This window comes from Salmo salar, chromosome 18, assembly GCF_965601325.2.
Source record: "Salmo salar chromosome 18, fSalSal1, whole genome shotgun sequence".
Taxonomy (NCBI): Eukaryota; Metazoa; Chordata; class Actinopteri; order Salmoniformes; family Salmonidae; genus Salmo; species Salmo salar.
This window is the reverse complement of record NC_138308.1, coordinates 101,668,830-101,696,160: the sequence shown is the minus strand read 5'-3', so window position 1 is coordinate 101,696,160 and position 27,331 is coordinate 101,668,830. Positions and strand designations below refer to the sequence as shown.

General features: G+C 49.0%; 1 protein-coding gene across 2 annotated transcripts in view; it reads right to left on the bottom strand.

The window, feature by feature from the left end:
• radx (RPA1 related single stranded DNA binding protein, X-linked) overlaps positions 1-27,331 on the bottom strand; it is a 62,699-nt gene that overhangs the window by 31,295 nt on the left and 4,073 nt on the right. Inside the window, exons 2-7 of one of the 2 annotated variants that reach the window (XM_045701715.2) lie at positions 21,622-22,079; positions 21,180-21,352; positions 19,374-19,536; positions 12,150-12,258; positions 11,945-12,036; positions 553-678 (exon numbers count right to left, since the gene is read on the bottom strand). In XM_045701715.2, coding sequence (XP_045557671.1) covers positions 553-678; positions 11,945-12,036; positions 12,150-12,258; positions 19,374-19,536; positions 21,180-21,352; positions 21,622-22,079 — 1,121 coding nt within the window. The remainder of the gene's footprint in view (positions 1-552; positions 679-11,944; positions 12,037-12,149; positions 12,259-19,373; positions 19,537-21,179; positions 21,353-21,621; positions 22,080-27,331) is intronic. The other variant, XM_045701717.2, reaches the window with a different exon arrangement.

The following is a 27,331-nucleotide window of genomic DNA, read 5'->3' as shown; positions in this document are numbered from 1 at the left end:
GCTGCCATTCCTGAGCAAGCTCTGTACTGGTGGTGCCCCGATCCCGCAGCTGAATCAACTTTAGGAGACGGTCCTGGCGCTTGCTGGACTTTCTTGGGCGCCCTGAAGCCTTCTTCACAACAATTGAACCGCTCTCCTTGAAGTTCTTGACGATCCGATAAATGGTTGATTTAGGTGCAATCTTACTGGCAGCAATATCCTTGCCTGTGAAGCCCTTTTTGTACAAAGCAATGATGATGGCACATGTTTCCTTGCAGGTGATCTCCAGCCTTGTCAGAGCGATTTTAACATACGTTTCCATGCCGATACAGAGCGATTTTAACATGTGTTTCCATGCCGATAAAGCCCCTTGAATTGAACTGAGAGAGAGATAGAGGGAAAGAGGGAGAGAGTTGAGGGGGAGGTTAGTAGACTATAGGATGAGTCCGTGTCCGTGTGTGTGTGTGCAGTATCTCACGTGGGAGTATCTTGTTGTTGTGTGTGTGTGTGTGTGTGTGTGTGTGTGTGTGTGTGTGTGTGTGTGTGTGTGTGTGTGTGTGTGCAGTATCTCACGTGGGAGTATCTTGTTGTGCGTCTCTGGTTGAGACGTTGAGAAGAGCTTTATCATGATTGGTTGATCAGAAGTCCCGTCCTCCAATCGGAGCCACCGATACTCCAACAGCTCTTTACCCTGTCCATCTGCACGAGGAAGACATCATCGTCACCACCACCAGTGTCATGACTCTCCTGTGAGGATCAGGTTACAGTGGGTTGTCTGTCTGTCTGTCTGACTGTCTGTCTGTCTATGTTCCTTTCTGTCTGTCTGTCTGTCTATGTTCCTTTCTGTCTGTCTGTCTATGTTCCTGTCTGTCTGTCTGTCTGTCTATGTTCCTGTCTGTCTGTCTGTCTATGTTCCTGTCTGTCTCTGTCTCTCTCTCTCTCTCAGAGGGGGAGGGAGAGCGGGAAGTGAACTGTTTTATGGCGGTCGTAAAATACGCCGCCCTTATGCTCTGTAGTGAAATACGCTGCCCCTATGCTCTGTAGTGAAGTACGCTGGCCCTATGCTCTGTAGTGAAATACGCTGGCCCTATGCTCTGTAGTGAAGTACGCTGGCCCTATGCTCTGTAGTGAAGTACGCTGGCCCTATGCTCTGTAGTGAAATACGCTGGCCCTATGCTCTGTAGTGAAATACACTGCCCCTATGCTCTGTAGTGAAATACGCCGCCCTTATGCTCTGTAGTGAAATACGCTGCCCCTATGCTCTGTAGTGAAGTACGCTGGCCCTATGCACTGTAGTGAAATACGCTGCCCCTATGCTCTGTAGTGAAGTACGCTGCCCCTATGCTCTGTAGTGAAATACGCTGCCCCTATGCTCTGTAGTGAAATACGCCGCCCTTATGCTCTGTAGTGAAATACGCTGCCCCTATGCTCTGTAGTGAAGTACGCTGCCCCTATGCTCTGTAGTGAAGTACGCTGCCCCTATGCTCTGTAGTGAAATACGCTGCCCCTATGCTCTGTAGTGAAATACGCCGCCCTTATGCTCTGTAGTGAAATACGCTGCCCCTATGCTCTGTAGTGAAGTACGCTGCCCCTATGCTCTGTAGTGAAGTACGCTGCCCCTATGCTCTGTAGTGAAATACGCTGGCCCTATGCTCTGTAGTGAAGTACGCTGCCCCTATGCTCTGTAGTGAAGTACGCTGCCCCTATGCTCTGTAGTGAAATACGCTGCCCCTATGCTCTGTAGTGAAATACACTGCCCCTATGCTCTGTAGTGAAATACACTGCCCCTATGCACTGTAGTGAAATACGCTGCCCCTATGCTCTGTAGTGAAATACACTGCCCCTATGCTCTGTAGTGAAATACACTGCCCCTATGCACTGTAGTGAAATACGCTGGCCCTATGCTCTGTAGTGAAGTACGCTGCCCCTATGCACTGTAGTGAAGTACGCTGCCCCTATGCACTGTAGTGAAGTACGCTGCCCCTATGCACTGTAGTGAAGTACGCTGCCCCTATGCACTGTAGTGAAGTACGCTGGCCCTATGCTCTGTAGTGAAATACGCTGGCCCTATGCTCTGTAGTGAAGTACGCTGCCCCTATGCTCTGTAGTGAAATACGCTGGCCCTATGCTCTGTAGTGAAATACGCTGCCCCTATGCTCTGTAGTGAAACACGCTGCCCCTATGCTCTGTAGTGAAATACGCTGGCCCTATGCTCTGTAGTGAAGTACGCTGCCCCTATGCACTGTAGTGAAATACACTGCCCCTATGCTCTGTAGTGAAACACGCTGCCCCTATGCTCTGTAGTGAAGTACGCTGCCCCTATGCACTGTAGTGAAATACACTGCCCCTATGCTCTGTAGTGAAACACGCTGCCCCTATGCTCTGTAGTGAAGTACGCTGCCCTTATGCTCTGTAGTGAAATACGCTGGCCCTATGCTCTGTAGTGAAATACGCTGGCCCTATGCTCTGTAGTGAAATACGCTGGCCCTATGCTCTGTAGTGAAGTACGCTGGCCCTATGCTCTGTAGTGAAGTACGCTGGCCCTATGCTCTGTAGTGAAACACGCTGCCCCTATGCTCTGTAGTGTTCGAGATTGAAATGTAAACTGTGGAACACAGAGAGACACTTGGACATCAAAAGTTTGAATAATTAAACAATATTTCTATTTTTGAGAATGTGGGATATTTAAAGAACAATCCTGTCAAAGTTGTTTCAATTGGTGACCTCATGAAAAGACAAGAGACCCACATTACTGTATCTCTGTGTTTTCGATGATCAGATTCACATCTAGATGTTGGATAAAATGAATGACTGAATATGAAAGTACTTGTAAAAGATGTAATGTGGTGTCAACCTTCTAAATGACAAGTCAGTGGCCACGCCCCCGTGAGGCCAGACATCACGGAACCTCCCCTTTTCCCACAGAGTATAAAACCCACTTCCGACAAAATGTACATTAAGTCAGAGAACGCCGGGACAGTGTCCCCACGTTGGGATGGCTACAATTCTATAGGCCATTGGACCACGCAAACCACGGTGTAAGCTAAGGTTGCAAATAGTTTAATATCTAAGACCAGAAAATATGAAGTGGTAGCTACATGTTGAAATGGTTGGCACTACAACTCCACGCTGTGTGGCACTACAAGACCACACAGCGTGGAGCATTGGCTACACGGCTGGAAATGGTTCAACTCTGAGACTATAGATTCACTACAGAAGTAAGAAGTCGTAGGACGTCGAACTACCAGTGTGTAGCTGGAAATGTGCGAAGCCTAGGACAAGAATACAGGCAACCGCGGGAAACATCGATCATATGCGACAACATTGGGTACGCCTGACGTATCCATTATAAACACAACCCGAGACTTTCTGTCGTCTGACTCTCTCCAGCAGATGGACCACAGAGAGACATACACTCGTAAATATGTAAATTACAATTTATTTTCGAATGAGCGGTTGTTCATATTCAAAGTATTAGCAATTTCTATGAGTGTAGTTATCAGCTATGAGTGTCCCGCTCTTGAGCGGTCCCAAACCCCTTTCCTTTGTCTACCAAGCCGTCATATCAGTTTGGTCCGCTAGGGACTTTTTTCTTTGTATCATGTAGTAACCAATGTATGACCTATTTGTGTGTGTGTTGATGTAATTGTGTGATTGAATAAGTTAGTAAATAAATAAATAATTAAGCCCATTTATATATCGCTGATTCATGATTCTATGCTCGTGCAGATATCCAAGGGTTTGCGACGTTCAGTAAAGAGAACTGATGAGGTAATAATACATTAATAAGCGACTGTAATCGATAAGATACGAAAGTATCTAAAGAGAGTTATATTGGGGAAATTGACACTCTATAAACAACATGTTCCCGTGGTGCCCCCACTTCCTAAAGTTACATGATTAGTTAAATCGTGTAATTAAATTAAACATAGAGAATTGATTTGATAACATACAGTCTTCACATTTAATTAAAGTCAACGACGCGACACCAGTGACTTACCATTAGGCAGAAGCGGCAGATATCATCACCAGTGACTTACCATTAGGCAGAAGAGGCAAATATCATCACCAGTGACTTACCATTAGGCAGAAGAGGAGAGATATGATCACCAGTGACTTACCATTAGACAGAAGAGGAGAGATATGATCACCAGTGACTTACCATTAGACAGAAGAGGAGAGATATGATCACCAGTGACTTACCATTAGACAGAAGAGGAGAGATATCATCACCAGTGACTTACCATTAGGCAGAAGAGGAGAGATATGATCACCAGTGACTTACCATTAGGCAGAAGAGGCAGATATCATCACCAGTGACTTACCATTAGGCAGAAGAGGAGAGATATGATCACCAGTGACTTACCATTAGGCAGAAGAGGCAGATATCATCACCAGGGACTTACCATTAGGCAGAAGAGGAGAGATATGATCACCAGTGACTTACCATTAGGCAGAAGAGGCAGATATCATCACCAGTGACTTACCATTAGGCAGAAGAGGAGAGATATCATCACCAGTGACTTACCATTAGGCAGAAGAGGCAGATATCATCACCAGTGACTTACCATTAGACAGAAGAGGCAGATATCATCACCAGTGACTTACCATTAGGCAGAAGAGGAGAGATATCATCACCAGTGACTTCTGCGCCGTTTGTGTTTGTTTGTTTGTTTATTGTTTGTAACTTGTTTTTTTAACTTATTTTTGTACATAATGCTGCTGCTACCGTCTCTTATGACCGAAAATAACCTCTAGAAATCAGGACTGCGATTCCTCACCACGGACTAGCAGAATCCTTCTTCTTCTTTCACGACTCTGACGAGCCCGAGGATATAAGGCTCCCTCGGGAACAGGCCCCGAACCCAGTGATCTGCGTGAAGAGGAGGCGGAAAAGGAGGGGCCGGAGAGCCGGCTGCCTTCTGAGGAGTCGGAGGCGATCGAATAAACCCCCCTCAATTCTGCTCGCAAACATGCAATCTTTGAACAATAAAATGGACAAGTTATTGGGAAGATTAAACTACCAACGGGACATTAAAAACTGTAACATCTTATGCTTCACGGAGTCGTGGCTGAACGACGACAACATCAACATATAACCATCGCTGGTTATATGCTGTACCGGCAGGATAGAACAGCGGCGTCTGGTAAGACAAGGGGTGGCGGTCTATGTATTTTTGTAAACAACAGCTGGTGCACGTTATCTAAGGAAGTTTCGAGCCCGCCTGAGGTAGAGTATCTCATAATAAGCTGTAGACCACACTACCTACCGAGAGAGTTTTCATCTATATTCTTTGTAGCTGTTTACATACCACCACAGTCAGAGGCTGGCACTAAGACAGCATTGAATGAGCTGTATTCCGCCATAAGCAAACAAGAAAACACTCACCCAGAGGCGGCGCTCCTAGTGGCCGGGGACTTTACTGCATGGAAACTTAAATCAGTTTTACCTCATTTCTATCAACATGTTAAAAGTGCAACCAGAGATAAAATAACTCTGGACCACCTATACTCCTATACACACACACACGGACTCAACACACAGAGATGCATACAAAGCTCTCCCTCACCCTCCATTTGGCAAATCTGAAAATAATTATTTCCTCCCGATTCCGGCTTACAAGCAAAAATTAAAGCAGGAAGCACCAGTGACTAGATCAATAAAAAAGTGGTCAGATGAAGCAGATGCTAAGCTACAGGACTGTTTTGCTATCACAGACTGGAATATGTTCCGGGATTCCTCCGATGGCATTGAGGAGTACACCACCTCAGTCATCGGCTTTATCAATAAGTGCATCGATGATTTCGTCCCCACAGTGACCGTACGTACATACCCCAACCAGAAGCATTGGATTACAGGCAACATCCGCACTGAGCTAAAGGCTAGAGCTGCCGCTTTCAAGGTGCGGGACTCTAACCCGGAAGCTTACAAGAAATCCCGCTATGCCCTGCGACGAACCATCACAGGCAAAGCATCAATACAAGACTAAGATTGAATCATACAACACCGGCTCCGACGCTCGTCAGATGTGGCAGGGCTTGCAAACTATTACAGACTACAACGGGAAGCACAGCCGCGAGCTGCCCAGTGACACGAGCCTACCAGACGAGCTAAATTACTTCTATGCTCGCTTCGAGGCAAGCAACACTGAGGCATGCATGAGAGCAACAGCTGTTCCGGACGACTGTGTGATCACTCTCTCTGTAGCCGACGTGAGTAAGACCTTTAAACAGGTCAACATACACAAGGCTGCGGGGCCAGACGGATTACCAGGACGTGTGCTCAGAGCATTCGCTGACCAACTGGCAGGTGTCTTCACTGACATTTTCAACATGTCCCTGATTGAGTCTGTAATACCAACATGCTTCAAGCAGACCACCATAGTCCCTGTGCCCAAGAACACTAAGGTAACCTGCCTAAATCACTACAGACCCGTAGCACTCACGTCTGTAGACATGAAGTGCTTTGAAAGGTTGGTCATGGCTCACATCAACATTATCCCAGAAACCATAGACACACTCCAATTTGCATACCGCCCCAACAGATCCACAGATGATGCAGTCTCTATTGCACTCCACACTGCCCTTTCCCACCTGGACAAAAGGAACACCTACAGTAGAAATACCGGTATAGAGTCAGTGTGTGGGGGCTATATTAGCTAGTTGTTTAGGTTAGTTGAGGTAATATATACAGTTGAATTCGGAAGTTTACATACACTTAGGTTGGAGTCATTAAAACTCGTTTTTCAACCACTCCACACATTTCTTGTTAACAAACTATAGTTTTGGCAAGTTGGTTAGGACATCTACTTTGTGCATGACACAAGTCATTTTTCCAACAATTGTTTACAGACAGATTATTTCACTTATAATTCACAGTATCACAATTCCAGTGGGTCAGAAGTTTACATACACTAAGTTGACTGTGCCTTTAAACAGCTTGGAAAATTCCAGAAAATGATGTCATGGCTTTAGAAGCTTCTGATAGGCTAATTGACATAATTTGAGTCAATTGGAGGTGTACCTGTGGATGTATTTCAAGGCCTACCTTCAAACTCAGTGCCTCTTTGCTTGACATCACGGGAAAATCAAAAGAAATTAGCCAAGACCTCAGATAAAAAAATGGTAGACCTCCACAAGTCTGGTTCATCCTTGGGAGCAATTTCCAAATGCCTGAAGGTACCACGTTCATCTGTACAAACAATAGTACGCAAGTATAAACACCATGGGACCACGCAGCCGTCATACCGCTCAGGAAGGAGATGCGTTCTGTCTCCTAGAGATGAACGTACTTTGGTGCGAAAAGTGCAAATCAATCCCAGGATAACAGCAAAGGACCGTGTGAAGATGCTGGAGGAAACAGGTACAAAAGTATCTATATCCACAGTAAAATGAGTCCTCTATCGACATAACCTGAAAGGCCGCTGAGCAAAGAAGAAGCCACTGCTCCAAAACCACCATAAAAAAAGCCAGACTACGGTTTGCAACTGCACATGGGGACAAAGATTGTACTTTTTGGAGAAATGTCCTCTGGTCTGATGAAACAAAAATAGAACTGTTTGGCCATAATGACCATCGTTATGTTTGGAGGAAAAAGGGGGAGGTTTGCAAGCCGAAGAACACCATCCCAACCGTGAAGCACGGGGGTGGCAGCATCATGTTGTGGGGGTGCTTTGCTGCAGGAGGGACTGGTGCACTTCACGAAATAGATGGCAAGATGAGGAAGGAAAATTAGGTGGATATATTGAAGCAACATCTCAAGACATCAGTCAGGAAGTTAAAGCTTACTTCCAAAGTTGTGGCAAAAGGGCTTAAAGACTACAAAGTCAAGGTATTGGGGTGGCAATCACAAAGCCCTGACCTCAATCCTACAGAAAACCTGTGGGCAGAACTGAAAAAGTGTGTGCGAGCAAGGAGGCCTACAAACCTGACTCGGTTACACCAGCTCTGTCAGGAGGAATGGGCCAAAATTCACCCAACTTATTGTGGGAAGCTTGTGGAAGGCTACCCGAAAAGAGTGTGCAAAGCTGTCTTCGAGGCAAAGGGTGGCTACTTTGAATAATTTTTAAATATAAAATATATTTTGATTTGTTTAACACTTTTTTGGTTACTACATGATTCCATATGTGTTATTTCATAGTTTGATGTACAATGTAGAAAATAGTAAAAATAAACCAAAAACATTTAATTTAATTTTAAATGTAACTTTTATTTAACTAGACAAGTCAGTTAAGAACAAATTCTTATTTACAATGACGACCAAACCCCGACGTTGCCGGGCCAATTGTGTGCCGCCCTATGGGACTCCCAATCACGGCCGGTTGTGATACAGCCTGGAACCGAACCAGGGACTGTAGTGAGGCCTCGAGCTCTGAGATGAAGTGCCTTAGACCGCTACGCCACCTGGGAGCCCCTTGTAGCGTCATACCCAAGACTTGAGGCTGTAATCGCTGCCAAAGGTGCTTCAACAAAGCACGCTTCAGGTGATGTATTGTTGTCTCTACCTTCTTGTGCTGTTGTCTGTAGCTAATAATGTTTGTGCCATGTTGTTCTTGCTACCATGCTGTGTTGCTACAGTGTTGTTGTCATGTGTTGCTGCCTTGCTGTTGTTGTCATGTGTTGCTGCCTTGCTGTTGTTGTCATGTGTTGCTGCCTTGCTGTGTTGTCATGTTGTGATGCTACCATGCTGTGTTGTCATGTTGTGTTGCTACCATGCTGTGTTGTCATGTTGTGTTGCTGCCATGCTGTGTTGTCATGTTGTGTTGCTACCATGCTGTGTTGCTACCATGCTGTGTTGCTGCCATGCTGTGTTGCTGCCATGCTGTGTTGTCATGTGTTGCTACCATGCTGTGTTGTCATGTGTTGCTGCCATGCTGTGTTGTCATGTGATGCTACCATGCTGTGTTGTCATGCTGTGTTGCTACCATGCTGTGTTGTCATGTTGTGTTGCTACCATGCTGTGTTGCTGCCATGCTGTGTTGTCATGTTGTGTTGCTGCCATGCTGTGTTGTCATGTTGTGTTGCTACCATGTTGTGTTGCTGCCATGCTGTGTTGTCATGTTGTGTTGCTGCCATGCTGTGTTGTCATGTTGTGTTGCTACCATGCTGTGTTGCTGCCATGTTGTGTTGCTACCATGCTGTGTTGCTGCCATGCTGTGTTGCTGCCATGCTGTGTTGCTGTCATGTTGTGTTGCTACCATGCTGTGTTGCTGCCATGCTGTGTTGCTGCCATGCTGTGTTGTCATGTTGTGTTGCTACCATGCTGTGTTGCTGCCATGCTGTGTTGTCATGTTGTGTTGCTGCCATGCTGTGTTGTCATGTTGTGTTGCTGCCATGCTGTGTTGTCATGTTGTGTTGCTACCATGCTGTGTTTCTGCCATGCTGTGTTGTCATGTTGTGTTGCTACCATGCTGTGTTGCTGCCATGCTGTGTTGCTGCCATGCTGTGTTGTCATGTTGTGTTGCTACCATGCTGTGTTGCTGCCATGCTGTGTTGTCATGTTGTGTTGCTACCATGCTGTGTTGCTACCATGCTGTGTTGCCATGTTGTGTTGCTACCATGCTGTGTTGTCATGTTGTGTTGCTGCCATGCTGTGTTGTCATGTTGTGTTGCTGCCATGCTGTGTTGTCATGTTGTGTTGCTACCATGCTGTGTTGTCATGTTGTGTTGCTGCCATGCTGTGTTGTCATGTTGTGTTGCTGCCATGCTGTGTTGTCATGTTGTGTTGCTGCCATGCTGTGTTGTCATGTTGTGTTGCTACCATGCTGTGTTGTCATGTTGTGTTGCTGCCATGCTGTGTTGTCATGTTGTGTTGCTACCATGCTGTGTTGTCATGTGTTGCTACCATGCTGTGTTGTCATGTTGTGTTGCTACCATGCTGTGTTGTCATGTGTTGCTACCATGCTGTGTTGTCATGTGTTGCTACCATGCTGTGTTGTCATGTGTTGCTGCCATGCTGTGTTGTCATGTGTTGCTGCCATGCTGTGTTGTCATGTGTTGCTACCATGCTGTGTTGTCATGTGTCGCTGCCATGCTGTGTTGTCATGTGTTGCTGCCATGCTGTGTTGTCATGTGTTGCTGCCATGCTGTGTTGTCATGTGTCGCTGCCATGCTGTGTTGTCATGTGTTGCTACCATGCTGTGTTGTCATGTGTTGCTACCATGCTGTGTTGTCATGTGTTGCTGCCATGCTGTGTTGTCATGTGTTGCTGCCATGCTGTGTTGTCATGTGTTGCTACCATGCTGTGTTGTCATGTGTCGCTGCCATGCTGTGTTGTCATGTGTTGCTGCCATGCTGTGTTGTCATGTGTTGCTGCCATGCTGTGTTGCTGTCATGTTGTGTTGCTACCATGCTGTGTTGCTGCCATGCTGTGTTGCTGCCATGCTGTGTTGTCATGTTGTGTTGCTACCATGCTGTGTTGCTGCCATGCTGTGTTGTCATGTTGTGTTGCTGCCATGCTGTGTTGTCATGTTGTGTTGCTGCCATGCTGTGTTGTCATGTTGTGTTGCTACCATGCTGTGTTTCTGCCATGCTGTGTTGTCATGTTGTGTTGCTACCATGCTGTGTTGCTGCCATGCTGTGTTGCTGCCATGCTGTGTTGTCATGTTGTGTTGCTACCATGCTGTGTTGCTGCCATGCTGTGTTGTCATGTTGTGTTGCTACCATGCTGTGTTGCTACCATGCTGTGTTGCCATGTTGTGTTGCTACCATGCTGTGTTGTCATGTTGTGTTGCTGCCATGCTGTGTTGTCATGTTGTGTTGCTGCCATGCTGTGTTGTCATGTTGTGTTGCTACCATGCTGTGTTGTCATGTTGTGTTGCTGCCATGCTGTGTTGTCATGTTGTGTTGCTGCCATGCTGTGTTGTCATGTTGTGTTGCTGCCATGCTGTGTTGTCATGTTGTGTTGCTACCATGCTGTGTTGTCATGTTGTGTTGCTGCCATGCTGTGTTGTCATGTGTTGCTACCATGCTGTGTTGTCATGTTGTGTTGCTACCATGCTGTGTTGTCATGTTGTGTTGCTACCATGCTGTGTTGTCATGTGTTGCTGCCATGCTGTGTTGTCATGTGTTGCTACCATGCTGTGTTGTCATGTGTTGCTACCATGCTGTGTTGTCATGTGTCGCTGCCATGCTGTGTTGTCATGTGTTGCTGCCATGCTGTGTTGTCATGTGTTGCTGCCATGCTGTGTTGTCATGTGTCGCTGCCATGCTGTGTTGTCATGTGTTGCTACCATGCTGTGTTGTCATGTGTTGCTGCCATGCTGTGTTGTCATGTGTTGCTGCCATGCTGTGTTGTCATGTGTTGCTACCATGCTGTGTTGTCATGTGTCGCTGCCATGCTGTGTTGTCATGTGTCGCTGCCATGCTGTGTTGTCATGTGTTGCTGCCATGCTGTGTTGTCATGTGTTGCTGCCATGCTGTGTTGCTGCCATGCTGTGTTGCTGCCATGCTGTTGTTGTTGTCTTAGGACTCTGTTTATGTAGTGTTGTGTTGTCTCTCTTGTCGTGATGTGTGTTTTGTCCTATATATATATATATATATATATATGTTTTAATCCCAGCCCACGTAGGAGATCTTTCGCCTTTTGGTAGGTCGTCATTGTAAATAAGAAGAACTTGTTTCTTAACCGACTTGTCTAGTTAAATAAAAGGTTAAATAAATATGACTTGTTAAGCTAATGTTTCCTCCTGAACTTATTTAGGCCATAACAAAGGGGGTTGAACACTTATTGACTCAAGACATTTCAGCTTTTGCTTTTCTATTAATTTGATATTGTGGTGTATTTAGGCCAGTGCCAAAATCTAAATGTAATCCATTTTCAATTCAGAGTACGGCGTTTTTTCACTTGAAGTGATTTGTTTGACAATCAGATGAAAACATGACTGATCGTGTTCATGGCATATTAAAAAGGTAATAAAACCCCCATTACATTTCTTTGCCCATCATCGTCACCATGGTAACCCACCCTCGCTCCTGATTCTTTCAGGCCGACCAGAGAACGCAACCAGGCCGATGACATCGCAGATGTTGCCGTGGGGACAGCTGAGGAGATCCTTCCTGTTAGAGACAGGAAGTTCGGGGGTTAACACGGAGACTAGAAGACAGGGTTTCCATGGTGATTAATTAAAACCCGCATCTCTAACGCAGTTGTGTGTGATGTGATGTCCTACCCATTGCAGAAGGAGTAGGAGGGACATAGCAAACGGACGTCGGCAGACAGAGAGAATTCTGGGACGATAGAGATCTCAGCTGACGGGTTCCTGGAGTTCAGACTGATCTCTGATGGAGCGAGAGAGAGAGAGAGAGAGTTCAGACTTCTTTCTGTAGATCTGGTGTCTGTGTGTGTGTGTGTGTGTGTGTGTGTGTGTGTGTGTTCTGAAATTGTATTTTTATCATTGCACTGTGATACCAAAAACAGCATCAGTGCTTCTGGACCAAGTAGGCTGTTGGGAGGTTTCAGTCGGCTGGATTTAAGACTGCGCAGACGCCACAGAGAGGGCCGACGCCACAGAGAGGCCACAGAGAGGGCCGACGCCACAGTGAGGGCTGACGCCACAGAGACGCCACAGAGAGGGCCGACGCCACAGTGAGGGCTGACGCCACAGAGACGCCACAGAGAGGGCCGACGCCACAGAGAGGCCACAGAGAGGGCCGACGCCACAGAGAGGGCCGACGCCACAGAGAGGGCCGACGCCACAGAGAGGCCACAGAGAGGGCCGACGCCACAGTGAGGGCTGACGCCACAGAGACGCCACAGAGAGGGCCGACGCCACAGAGAGGGCCGACGCCACAGAGAGGGCCGACGCCACAGTGAGGGCTGACGCCACAGAGACGCCACAGAGAGGGCCGATGCCACAGAGAGGGCCGACGCCACAGAGAGGGCCGACGCCACAGAGATGCCACAGAGCGGGCCGACGCCACAGAGACGCCACAGAGCGGGCCGACGCCACAGAGAGGGCCGACGCCACAGAGAGGGCCGACGCCACAGAGACGCCACAGAGAGGGCCGACGCCACAGAGACGCCACAGAGAGGGCCGACGCCACAGAGAGGGCCGACGCCACAGAGACGCCACAGAGAGGGCCGACGCCACAAGTAGGCTGTTGGGAGGTTTCAGTCGGCTGGATTTAAGACTGCGCAGACGCCACAGAGACGCCACAGAGAGGGCCGACGCCACAGAGAGGGCCGACGCCACAGAGAGGGCCGACGCCACAGAGAGGGCCGACGCCACAGAGACGCCACAGAGAGGGCCGACGCCACAGAGACGCCACAGAGAGGGCCGACGCCACAGAGCGGGCCGACGCCACAGAGAGGGCCGACGCCACAGAGGGGGCCGACGCCACAGAGACGCCACAGAGAGGGCCGACGCCACAGAGAGGGCAGACGCCACAGAGACGCCACAGAGACGCCACAGAGAGGGCCGACGCCACAGAGAGGGCCGACGCCACAGAGACGCCACAGAGCGGGCCGACGCCACAGAGACGCCACAGAGCGGGCCGACGCCACAGAGAGGGCCGACGCCACAGAGCGGGCCGACGCCACAAGTAGGCTGTTGGGAGGTTTCAGTCGGCTGGATTTAAGACTGCGCAGACGCCACAGAGACGCCACAGAGACGCCACAGAGACACCACAGAGACACCACAGAGAGGGCCGACGCCACAGAGAGGCCACAGAGAGGGCCGACGCCACAGAGAGGGCCGACGCCACAGAGAGGGCCGACGCCACAGAGAGGGCCGACGCCACAGAGAGGGCCGACGCCACAGAGAGGGCCGACGCCACAGAGAGGGCCGACGCCACAGAGACGCCACAGAGAGGGCCGACGCCACAGAGCGGGCCGACGCCACAGAGCGGGCCGACGCCACAGAGAGGGCCGACGCCACAGAGAGGGCCGACGCCACAGAGACGCCACAGTGACGCCACAGAGCGGGCCGACGCCACAGAGACGCCACAGAGCGGGCCGACGCCACAGAGAGGACCGACGCCACAGAGAGGGCCGACGCCACAGAGAGGGCCGACGCCACAGAGAGGGCCGACGCCACAGAGACGCCACAGAGCGGGCCGACGCCACAGAGAGGGCCGACGCCACAGAGAGGGCCGACGCCACAGAGACGCCACAGAGCGGGCCGACGCCACAGAGAGGGCCGACGCCACAGAGACGCCACAGAGAGGGCCGACGCCACAGAGAGGGCCGACGCCACAGAGAGGGCCGACGCCACAGAGACGCCACAGAGCGGGCCGACGCCACAGAGACGCCACAGAGAGGGCCGACGCCACAGAGAGGGCCGACGCCACAGAGAGGCCACAGAGAGGGCCGACGCCACAGATGTGAAATAAAATGCAAATCCATTTATAACATTTTTGACATGTGTTTTTCTGGATATTTTTGTTGTTATTCTGTCTCTCACTGTTCAAATAAACCATTAAAATTATAGACTGATCCTTTCTTTACCAGTGGGCAAACGTACAAAATCAGCAGGGGATCAAATACTTTTCCCCCCCTTCACTGTAGAGGATGTCTTAATAAACACAAATCTTTGTACTTTATTTTTTGAAGAGAGTTGTTCGATGTGTTAAGCTATTGGTTAAAGGGTGCAACACAATATTGATTATTGAATTACCTTTGATCTAGTTCAGTCTTATCAATCACTTCAACATACGTAACAATGATCTCTAATCTCGCTTGGCGACTGGGGGCCATTTCTGCTGACTTTATGTCGTTGTAAAGAGAGACTGCTGGAAGGGCCATGGGTCATATCGGATTGTGTTGAAATGCAGCGATTAGCTTCAGATGACCCCGAACAAACAAAGTTGGGACCCGACAAAACATTAAGAACACCTGCTCTTTCCATGACAGACTGAGTCAACATGGGCCAGCATCCCTAGGGATAATGTAGTGTACTGAACTAGTTGGGTAGGGATAATGTAGTGTACTGAACTAGTTGGGTAGGGATAATGTAGTGTACTGAACTAGTTGGGTAGGGATAATGTAGTGTACTGAACTAGTTGGGTAGGGATAATGTAGTGTACTGAACTAGTTGGGTAGGGATAATGTAGTGTACTGAACTAGTTGGGTAGGGATAATGTAGTGTACTGAACTAGTTGGGTAGGGATAATGTAGTGTACTGAACTAGTCAGGTACTGGTAGGGATAATGAAGTGCATTGAACTAGTCAGGGAGTGATAATGCAGTTTATTCAACAGTGTAGGAAGCTTACACTTACACAATCCAGGCCTTAAAGCTAATGTAGTTAACACACTGGATTATCCAATGACGACACTGAGTAAACAAAACATTAAGAACACCTGCTCTTTCCATGACAGACTGATCAGGTGAATCCAGGTGAAATCTTTGATCCCTTATTGATGTCACCTGTTAAATCCACTTCAGTGTAGATGAAGGAGAGGAGACGGGTTAAAGAAGGATTTTTAAGCCTTGAGACAATTGAGACCTGGATTGTGTTTGTGTGCCGTTCAGAGGGTGAACGAGCAAGACATAATATTGAAGAGCCTTTGAACGGGGTCTGGTAGTAGGTACCGGGGACACCGGTTTGTGTCAAGAACTGCAACGCTGCTGGGTTTTTCACGCTCAACAGTTTCCCGTGTGAATCAACACTGTGGGAAGCATTGGAGTCAACATGGACCAGCATCCCTGGAGTCAACATGGGGCCAGCATCTCTGGAGTCAACATGGACCAGCATCCCTGGAGTCCACATGGACCAGCATCCCTGGAGTCAACATGAGCCAGCATCCCTGGAGTCCACGTGGACCAGCATCCCTGGAGTCCACGTGGACCAGCATCCCTGGAGTCCACGTGGACCAGCATCCCTGGAGTCCACGTGGACCAGCATCCCTGGAGTCCACGTGGGCCAGCATCCCTGGAGTCCACGTGGGCCAGCATCCCTGGAGTCCACGTGGGCCAGCATCCCTGGAGTCCACGTGGGCCAGCATCCCTGGAGTCAACGTGGACCAGCATCCCTGGAGTCAACGTGGGCCAGCATCCCTGGAGTCAACGTGGGCCAGCATCCCTGGAGTCAACGTGGGCCAGCATCCCTGGAGTCAACGTGGGCCAGCATCCCTGCAGTCAACGTGGGCCAGCATCCCTGGAGTCAACGTGGACCAGCATCCCTGGAGTCAACGTGGACCAGCATCCCTGGAGTCAACATGGGGCCAGCATCTCTGGAGTCAACATGGGCCAGCATCCCTGGAGTCCACATGGACCAGCATCCCTGGAGTCAACATGGACCAGCATCCCTGGAGTCAACATGGACCAGCATCCCTGGAGTCAACATGGACCAGCATCCCTGGAGTCAACATGGACCAGCATCCCTGTGGAACGATTTAACACCTTGTAGAGTCCATGACCCGACAAATCTGAGGCTGTTCTGAGGGGAGGAGGGGTGCAACTCCATATTAGGAAGGTGTTCCTAATGTTTTGTCCACTCAGTGTATGCATTACAGTGTGTTACCTATATGTCTAGTGTTGGTGGTCTACAGTGGTGGTGGTCTGTAGTTGGTGGTCTGTAGTGGTGGTCTGTAGTGGTGGTGGTCTGTAGTGTTGGTGGTCTGTAGTGTTGGTGGTCTGTAGTGGTGGTGGTCTGTAGTGGTGGTGGTCTGTAGTGGTCTGTAGTGGTGGTGGTCTGTAGTGGTGGTGGTCTGTAGTGGTCTGTAGTGTTGGTGGTCTGTAGTGTTGGTGGTCTGTAGTGTTGGTGGTCTGTAGTGTTGGTGGTCTGTAGTGGTCTGTAGTGTTGGTGGTCTGTAGTGTTGGTGCTCTGTAGTGGTCTGTAGTGTTGGTGGTCTGTAGTGTTGGTGGTCTGTAGTGTTGGTGGTCTGTAGTGGTGGTGGTCTGTAGTGTTGGTGGTCTGTAGTGGTCTGTAGTGTTGGTGGTCTGTAGTGTTGGTGGTCTGTAGTGGTCTGTAGTGTTGGTGGTCTGTAGTGTTGGTGGTCTATAGTGTTGGTGGTCTGTAGTGGTCTGTAGTGTTGGTGGTCTGTAGTGGTCTGTAGTGTTGGTGGTCTGTAGTGTTGGTGGTCTGTAGTGGTCTGTAGTGTTGGTGGTCTGTAGTGTTGGTGGTCTGTAGTGTTGGTGGTCTGTAGTGGTCTGTAGTGTTGGTGGTCTGTAGTGTTGGTGGTCTGTAGTGTTGGTGGTCTGTAGTGGTCTGTAGTGTTGGTGGTCTGTAGTGGTCTGTAGTGTTGGTGGTCTGTAGTGTTGGTGGTCTGTAGTGGTCTGTAGTGTTGGTGGTCTGTAGTGTTGGTGGTCTGTAGTGTTGGTGGTCTGTAGTGGTCTGTAGTGTTGGTGGTCTGTAGTGGTCTGTAGTGTTGGTGGTCTGTAGTGGTGGTGGTCTGTAGTTGGTGGTCTGTAGTGGTGGTGGTCTGTAGTGGTGGTGGTCTGTAGTGTTGGTGGTCTGTAGTGGTCTGTAGTGTTGGTGGTCTGTAGTGGTCTGTAGTGTTGGTGGTCTGTAGTGTTGGTGGTCTGTAGTGGTCTGTAGTGTTGGTGGTCTGTAGTGTTGGTGGTCTGTAGTGTTGGTGGTCTGTAGTGTTGGTGGTCTGTAGTGGTCTGTAGTGTTGGTGGTCTGTAGTGTTGGTGCTCTGTAGTGTTGGTGGTCTGTAGTGGTCTGTAGTGTTGGTGGTCTGTAGTGTTGGTGGTCTGTAGTGTTGGTGGTCTGTAGTGGTGGTGGTCTGTAGCGTTGGTGGTCTGTAGCGTTGGTGGTCTGTAGCGTTGGTGGTCTGTAGTGTTGGTGGTCTGTAGTGTTGGTGGTCTATAGTGTTGGTGGTCTGTAGTGGTCTGTAGTGTTGGTGGTCTGTAGTGTTGGTGGTCTGTAGTGTTGGTGGTCTGTAGTGGTCTGTAGTGTTGGTGGTCTGTAGTGTTGGTGGTGTTGGTGGTCTGTAGTGGTCTGTAGTGTTGGTGGTCTGTAGTGGTCTGTAGTGTTGGTGGTCTGTAGTGTTGGTGGTCTGTATTGGTCTGTAGTGTTGGTGGTCTGTAGTGTTGGTGGTCTGTAGTGTTGGTGGTCTGTAGTGGTCTGTAGTGTTGGTGGTCTGTAGTGTTGGTGGTCTGTAGTGTTGGTAGTCTGTAGTGGTCTGTAGTGTTGGTGGTCTGTAGTGGTCTGTAGTGTTGGTGGTCTGTAGTGTTGGTGGTCTGTAGTGGTCTGTAGTGTTGGTGGTCTGTAGTGGTCTGTAGTGTTGGTGGTCTGTAGTGGTCTGTAGTGTTGGTGGTCTGTAGTGTTGGTGGTCTGTAGTGGTCTGTAGTGTTGGTGGTCTGTAGTGGTCTGTAGTGGTGGTGGTCTGTAGTGGTCTGTAGTGGTGGTGGTCTGTAGTGTTGGTGGTCTGTAGTGTTGGTGGTCTGTAGTGGTCTGTAGTGGTGGTGGTCTGTAGTGGTGGTGGTCTGTAGTGTTGGTGGTCTGTAGTGTTGGTGGTCTGTAGTGTTGGTGGTCTGTAGTGGTCTGTAGTGGTGGTGGTCTGTAGTGTTGGTGGTCTGTAGTGGTCTGTAGTGTTGGTGGTCTGTAGTGGTCTGTAGTGTTGGTGGTCTGTAGTGGTGGTGGTCTGTAGTGTTGGTGGTCTGTAGTGGTCTGTAGTGGTGGTGGTCTGTAGTGTTGGTGGTCTGTAGTGTTGGTGGTCTGTAGTGGTGGTGGTCTGTAGTGTTGGTGGTCTGTAGTGGTCTGTAGTGGTGGTGGTCTGTAGTGTTGGTGGTCTGTAGTGTTGGTGGTCTGTAGTGGTCTGTAGTGGTGGTGGTCTGTAGTGGTCTGTAGTGGTCTGTAGTGTTGGTGGTCTGTAGTGGTCTGTAGTGTTGGTGGTCTGTAGTGTTGGTGGTCTGTAGTGGTCTGTAGTGTTGGTGGTCTGTAGTGTTGGTGGTCTGTAGTGGTCTGTAGTGTTGGTGGTCTGTAGTGTTGGTGGTCTGTAGTGGTGGTGGTCTGTAGTGGTGGTGGTCTGTAGTGGTGGTGGTCTGTAGTGGTCTGTAGTGGTCTGTAGTGTTGGTGGTCTGTAGTGGTCTGTAGTGGTGGTGGTCTGTAGTGGTGGTGGTCTGTAGTGGTCTGTAGTGTTGGTGGTCTGTAGTGGTCTGTAGTGGTGGTGGTCTGTAGTGGTCTGTAGTGGTGGTGGTCTGTAGTGGTCTGTAGTGGTGGTGGTCTGTAGTGGTGGTGGTCTGTAGTGGTGGTGGTCTGTAGTGGTCTGTAGTGGTCTGTAGTGGTCTGTAGTGGTGGTGGTCTGTAGTGGTCTGTAGTGGTCTGTAGTGTTGGTGGTCTGTAGTGGTCTGTAGTGTTGGTGGTCTGTAGTGGTCTGTAGTGTTGGTGGTCTGTAGTGGTCTGTAGTGGTCTGTAGTGGTCTGTAGTGTTGGTGGTCTGTAGTGGTCTGTAGTGTTGGTGGTCTGTAGTGTTGGTGGTCTGTAGTGGTGGTGGTCTGTAGTGTTACCTATCTCTTGGTGGTCTCTCGTGTCGTAGCTCTCCTTGACTCTGAAGCCTCTTGTTCTCAAGACCTGACCTGGTCTCAGTCTGCCATACCACGACACACACACACTGTTCCACAACACACACACACACACACACCCCGACACGTCACACACCTCCAACAGCGCCTAGGAAAGAGAGGAAGAGGGGAGGAAAAGCAGACAGACGAGAGAGAGAGAATATGATGTCAGGTCCTGCAGGTCATCTGATGCAGCACTCCATCACTCTACTTCCTGGTCTAACAGCCCTTACCCAGCCTGGAATATATTTTATATTTAAGATTCTTCAAAGTAGCCACCCTTTACCTTGATGATAGCTTTGCACACACTTGGCATTCTCTCAACCAGCTTCACTTGGAATGCTTTTCCAACAGTCTTGAAGGAGTTCCCACATATTCTCAGGACTTGTTGGCTGCTTTTCCTTCACTCTGCGGTCCAACTCATCCCAAACCATCTCATTTAGGTTGAGGTCGGGTGATTGTAGAGGCCAGGTCATCTGATGCAGCACTCCATCACTCTACTTCCTGGTCTAACAGCCCTTACACAGCCTGGAGGTGTGTTGGGTCATTGTGCTGTTGAAAAACAAATGATAGTCCCACTAAGCCCAAACCAGATGGGATGGTGTATCGCTGCAGAATGCTGTGGGAGCCATGCTGGTTAAGTGTGCCTTGAATTCTAAATAAATCACTGACAGTGTCACCAGCAAAGAACCCCCACACCATCACACCTCCTCCTCCATGCTTCACGGTGGGAATCACACCTCCTCCTCCATGCTTCACGGTGGGATCCACACATGCAGAGATCATCCGTTCACCTACTCTGCGTCTCACAAAGACACGGCGGTTGGAACCAAAAATATTACATTTGGACTCATCAGACCAAAGGACAGATTTCCACCGGTCTAATGTCCATTGCTCGCGTTTCTTGGCCCAAGCAAGTCTCTTCTTCTTACTGGTGTCCTTTAGTAGTGGTTTCTTTGCAGCAATTCGACCATGAAGGCCTGATTCACACAGTCTCCTCTGAACAGTTGATGTTGAGATGTGTCTGTTACTTGAACTCTGTGAAGCATTTATTTGGGCTGCTTCTGAGGCTGGTAACTCTAATGAACTTATCCTCTGCAGCAGAGGTAACTCTGGGTCTTCCTTTCCTGTGGCGGTCCTCATGAGAGACAGTTTCATCATAGCGCTTGATGCACTTGAAGAAAAGTTATTGACATTTTCCTTATTGACTGACCTTCATGTCTTAAAGTAATGATGGACTGTCATTTCTCTTTGCTTATCTGAGCTGTTCTTGCCATAATATGGACTTGGTATTTAACCAAATAGGGTTATCTTCTGTATACCACCCCTACCTTGTCACAACACAACTGATTGGCTCAAACGCATTAAGGAAATACATTTCACAAATTCACTTTTAACAAGGCACACCTATTAATTGAAATGCATTCCAGGTGACTACCTCATGAAGCTGGTTGAGAAAATGCAAAGCTGTCATCAAGGTAAAGAGTGGATACTTTGAAGAATCTCAAATATAAAATATATTTTGATTTGTTTGACACTTCGTTTGGTTACTACATGATTCCATACGTGTTATTTCATAGTTTTGATGTCTTCACTATTATTCTACAATGTAGAAAATAAAGAAAAACCCTTGAATGAGTCGGTGTGTCTGAACCTTTGACTGGTACTGTATATGTATGTATGTGTGTGTGTAATTGTGTGTGTGTGTGTGTATGTATGTATGTATGTATATATATGCGCGTATGTACTAACCTTATAAGGGCATAAACAATTGCTGTCGGATTTCCCATAATACATCACTCTGGACTTGTTTAGAACTCGCACCACCAGCACACCCCTGGCCACACCCCTCCTCGCTGTGGCACCGCCCTTACGGGACAGGAAGTCCTCCTGCAGTTCAGCCAGCGTCACTGTCGCCCGAACATCTGGAGACAACACACACACACACACCTAGCGAGAGACAACACACACACACACACACACACACCTAGAGAGAGACAACACACACACACACACACACACACACACACCTAGAGAGAGACAACACACACACACACACACACACACACACACACACACACACACACACACACACACCTAGAGAGAGACAACACACACACACACACACACACACACACACACACACACCTAGAGAGAGAACACACTCTTGCTCTATCCTAAAACTACTCCGCACCCTCTACGTCCTGGTCTGAGTCCTCCGCGTTGGGTTTCTCCCTCCAGGCTGGTCCACTGTAGTCCTGGTTGTTCCAGAGGGGCAGATAGCAGCTTCTCCTGGCCCTGAGGGGTAGCAAGCTGGGGGCCTGGGCCCTCTCTAGGTGGACTGGGCCTGGGGTTAGGGCTGGGTCTGGTTGGGCTCCGTACCATGGCAGTCTCTCCGGCTCCACCCCAGGAGTCAGTCCCTCCATTCCCCCTTCCCCTCCTCCATCACCAGCCACCTCCACACTCACCAGCCTGTAAGTCCTCCTCCTTCCTCCTCCTCCTCCTCCTCCTCCTCCTCCTCCCTCCTCCTCCTCCTCCTCCTCCCCTACAGACTCCCCGGGTGAAAAGCTAACATGTCGTAGCTGAGCGCCACACCGGAACACGTTCCTCTCCACCAGACGGTTGAGGTTGGGGTCAAGGGTCACACGCAGCCTGGAGAGACAGGGTGAGGAGGAACACAGTACACAGTGGCGGAGAAGGGGATTTAATAAGCTAGCTAGCTGGGCTAACAACAATACAAACTGCAGCTAGCTAGCTGGGCTAACAACAATACAAACTGCAGCTAGCTAGCTGGGCTAACAACAATACAAACTGCAGCTAGCTAGCTAGCTGGGCTAACAACAATACAAACTGCAGCTAGCTAGCTAGCTGGGCTAACAACAATACAAACTGCAGCTAGCTAGCTAGCTGGGCTAACAACAATACAAACTGCAGCTAGCTAGCTGGGCTAACAACAATACAAACTGCAGCTAGCTAGCTGGGGTAACAACAATACAAACTGCAGCTAGCTAGCTGGGGTAACAACAATAAAAACTGCAGCGAGCTAGCTGGGCTAACAACAATACAAACTGCAGCTAGCTAGCTAGCTGGGCTAACAACAATACAAACTGCAGCTAGCTAGCTAGCTGGGCTAACAACAATACAAACTGCAGCTAGCTAGCTAGCTGGGCTAACAACAATACAAACTGCAGCTAGCTAGCTAGCTGGGCTAACAACAATACAAACTGCAGCTAGCTAGCTAGCTGGGCTAACAACAATACAAACTGCAGCTAGCTAGCTAGCTGGGCTAACAACAATAAAAACTGCAGCTGGCTAGCTGGGCTAACAACAATAAAAACTGCAGCTAGCTAGCTAGCTAGCTGGGGTAACAACAATACAAACTGCAGCTAGCTAGCTACATGATAAAAATATATCTTTCTGGAATTCACATCTCCATTCCAAAAAATACACACACTGAACATTAACACGACAGACAGACAGACAGACAGACAGACAGACAGACAGACAGACAGACAGACAGACAGACAGACAGACAGAGAGTAACCTAGTCCAGACAGACAGACAGTAACCTAGTCCAGTCAGACAGACAGACAGACAGTAACCTAGTCCAGTCAGTCAGACAGACAGTAACCTAGTCCAGACAGACAGTAACCTAGTCCAGTCAGACACACAGTAACCTAGTCAGATCAGACAGACAGACAGTAACCTAGTCCAGTCAGACAGACAGTAACCTAGTCCAGTCAGACAGACAGACAGTAACCTAGTCCAGTCAGGCAGACAGTAACCTAGTCCAGTCAGACAGACAGTAACCTAGTCCAGTCAGACAGACAGACACAGTAACCTAGTCCAGTCAGACAGACAGACAGACAGACAGACAGACAGACAGACAGACAGACAGACAGTAACCTAGTCCAGTCAGGCAGACAGACAGACAGTAACCTAGTCCAGACAGACAGTAACCTAGTCCAGTCAGACAGACAGACAGTAACCTAGTCCAGTCAGACAGACAGACAGACAGACAGACAGACAGACAGACAGACAGACAGTAACCTAGTCCAGTCATCAGGCAGACAGACAGTAACCTAGTCCAGTCAGTCAGACAGACAGTAACCTAGTCCAGTCAGTCAGACAGACAGTAACCTAGTCCAGTCAGACAGACAGACAGACAGTAACCTAGTCCAGTCAGACAGACAGACAGTAACCTAGTCCAGTCAGACAGACAGACAGACAGACAGACAGACAGACAGACAGACAGACAGTAACCTAGTCCAGTCAGACAGACAGACAGACAGACAGACAGACAGTAACCTAGTCCAGTCAGACAGACAGTAACCTAGTCCAGTCAGACAGACAGACAGACAGACAGTAACCTAGTCCAGTCAGACAGACAGACAGTAACCTAGTCCAGTCAGACAGACAGACAGACAGGCAGACAGACAGTAACCTAGGCCAGTCAGACAGACAGTAACCTAGTCCAGTCAGGCAGACAGACAGACAGACAGACAGTAACCTAGTCCAGTCAGGCAGACAGACAGTAACCTAGTCCAGTCAGACAGACAGACAGTAACCTAGTCCAGTCATCAGGCAGACAGACAGTAACCTAGTCCAGTCAGACAGACAGTAACCTAGTCCAGTCAGACAGACAGACAGACAGACAGACAGTAACCTAGTCCAGTCATCAGGCAGACAGACAGTAACCTAGTCCAGTCAGTCAGACAGACAGTAACCTAGTCCAGTCAGACAGACAGTAACCTAGTCCAGTCAGACAGACAGTAACCTAGTCCAGTCAGACAGACAGACAGTAACCTAGTCCAGTCATCAGGCAGACAGACAGTAACCTAGTCCAGTCAGACAGACAGTAACCTAGTCCAGTCAGACAGACAGACAGACAGACAGACAGACAGACAGACAGACAGTAACCTAGTCCAGTCAGACAGACAGACAGTAACCTAGTCCAGTCAGACAGACAGACAGACAGACAGACAGTAAACTAGTCCAGTCAGACAGACAGTAACCTAGTCCAGGCAGACAGACAGAGACAGACAGACAGACAGTAACCTAGTCCAGTCAGGCAGACAGACAGACAGACAGACAGACAGTAACCTAGTCCAGTCAGGCAGACAGACAGTAACCTAGTCCAGTCAGACAGACAGTAACCTAGTCCAGACAGACAGACAGACAGACAGACAGAGACAGACAGACAGACAGACAGTAACCTAGTCCAGTCAGGCAGACAGACAGACAGACAGTAACCTAGTCCAGTCAGGCAGACAGACAGTAACCTAGTCCAGTCAGACAGACAGTAACCTAGTCCAGTCAGACAGACAGTAACCTAGTCCAGTCAGACAGACAGTAACCTAGTCCAGTCATCAGGCAGACAGACAGTAACCTAGTCCAGTCAGACAGACAGACAGTAACCTAGTCCAGTCAGACAGACAGACAGACAGACAGACAGACAGTAACCTAGTCCAGTCATCAGGCAGACAGACAGTAACCTAGTCCAGTCAGTCAGACAGACAGTAACCTAGTCCAGTCAGTCAGACAGACAGTAACCTAGTCCAGTCAGACAGACAGACAGACAGTAACCTAGTCCAGTCAGACAGACAGACAGTAACCTAGTCCAGTCAGACAGACAGACAGACAGACAGACAGACAGACAGACAGACAGACAGACAGACAGACAGACAGACAGTAACCTAGTCCAGTCAGACAGACAGACAGACAGACAGACAGACAGACAGTAACCTAGTCCAGTCAGACAGACAGACAGACAGTAACCTAGTCCAGTCAGACAGACAGACAGACAGTAACCTAGTCCAGTCAGACAGACAGACAGTAACCTAGTCCAGTCAGACAGACAGACAGACAGACAGACAGGCAGACAGACAGTAACCTAGGCCAGTCAGACAGACAGTAACCTAGTCCAGTCAGGCAGACAGACAGACAGACAGTAACCTAGTCCAGTCAGGCAGACAGACAGTAACCTAGTCCAGTCAGACAGACAGACAGTAACCTAGTCCAGTCATCAGGCAGACAGACAGTAACCTAGTCCAGTCAGACAGACAGTAACCTAGTCCAGTCAGACAGACAGACAGACAGACAGACAGACAGACAGACAGACAGTAACCTAGTCCAGTCATCAGGCAGACAGACAGTAACCTAGTCCAGTCAGTCAGACAGACAGTAACCTAGTCCAGTCAGACAGACAGTAACCTAGTCCAGTCAGACAGACAGTAACCTAGTCCAGTCAGACAGACAGACAGTAACCTAGTCCAGTCATCAGGCAGACAGACAGTAACCTAGTCCAGTCAGACAGACAGTAACCTAGTCCAGTCAGACAGACAGACAGACAGACAGTAACCTAGTCCAGTCATCAGGCAGACAGACAGTAACCTAGTCCAGTCAGTCAGACAGACAGTAACCTAGTCCAGTCAGTCAGACAGACAGTAACCTAGTCCAGTCAGACAGACAGACAGACAGTAACCTAGTCCAGTCAGACAGACAGACAGACAGTAACCTAGTCCAGTCAGACAGGCAGACAGACAGACAGACAGACAGTAACCTAGTCCAGTCAGGCAGACAGACAGTAACCTAGTCCAGTCAGACAGACAGACAGTAACCTAGTCCAGTCAGGCAGGCAGACAGACAGTAACCTAGTCCAGTCAGACAGACAGACAGTAACCTAGTCCAGTCAGGCAGACAGACAGACAGACAGTAACCTAGTCCAGTCAGACAGACAGTAACCTAGTCCAGTCAGACAGACAGACAGTAACCTAGTCCAGTCAGACAGACAGACAGACAGACAGACAGTAACCTAGTCCAGTCAGACAGACAGACAGTAACCTAGTCCAGTCAGACAGACAGACAGACAGACAGTAACCTAGTCCAGTCAAACAGACACACAGACAGTAACCTAGTCCAGTCAGGCAGACAGACAGTAACCTAGTCCAGTCAGGCAGGCAGACAGACAGTAACCTAGTCCAGTCAGACAGACAGACAGACAGACAGACAGACAGACAGACAGTAACCTAGTCCAGTCAGACAGACAGTAACCTAGTCCAGTCAGACAGACAGACAGTAACCTAGTCCAGTCAGACAGACAGTAACCTAGTCCAGTCAGACAGACAGACAGTAACCTAGTCCAGTCAAACAGACAGACAGACAGTAACCTAGTCCAGTCAGGCAGGCAGACAGACAGTAACCTAGTCCAGTCAGGCAGGCAGACAGACAGTAACCTAGTCCAGTCAGACAGACAGACCGACAGACAGACAGACAGCCAGTAACCTAGTCCAGTCAGACAGACAGACAGACAGTAACCTAGTCCAGTCAGGCAGACAGACAGTAACCTAGTCCAGTCAGGCAGGCAGACAGACAGTAACCTAGTCCAGTCAGGCAGACAGACAGACAGTAACCTAGTCCAGTCAGGCAGACAGACAGACAGTAACCTAGTCCAGTCAGGCAGACAGACAGACAGTAACCTAGTCCAGTCAGACAGACAGACAGACAGACAGACAGACAGACAGACAGACAGACAGACAGACAGTAACCTAGTCCAGACAGACAGACAGTAACCTAGTCCAGACAGACAGACAGACAGACAGACAGTAACCTAGTCCAGTCAGACAGACAGACAGACAGTAACCTAGTCCAGTCAGACAGGCAGACAGACAGTAACCTAGTCCAGTCAGACAGACAGTAACCTAGTCCAGTCAGGCAGGCAGACAGACAGTAACCTAGTCCAGTCAGGCAGGCAGACAGACAGTAACCTAGTCCAGTCAGGCAGACAGACAGACAGACAGTAACCTAGTCCAGTCAGACAGACAGTAACCTAGTCCAGTCAGACAGGCAGACAGACAGTAAACTAGTCCAGTCAGGCAGACAGACAGACAGTAACCTAGTCCAGT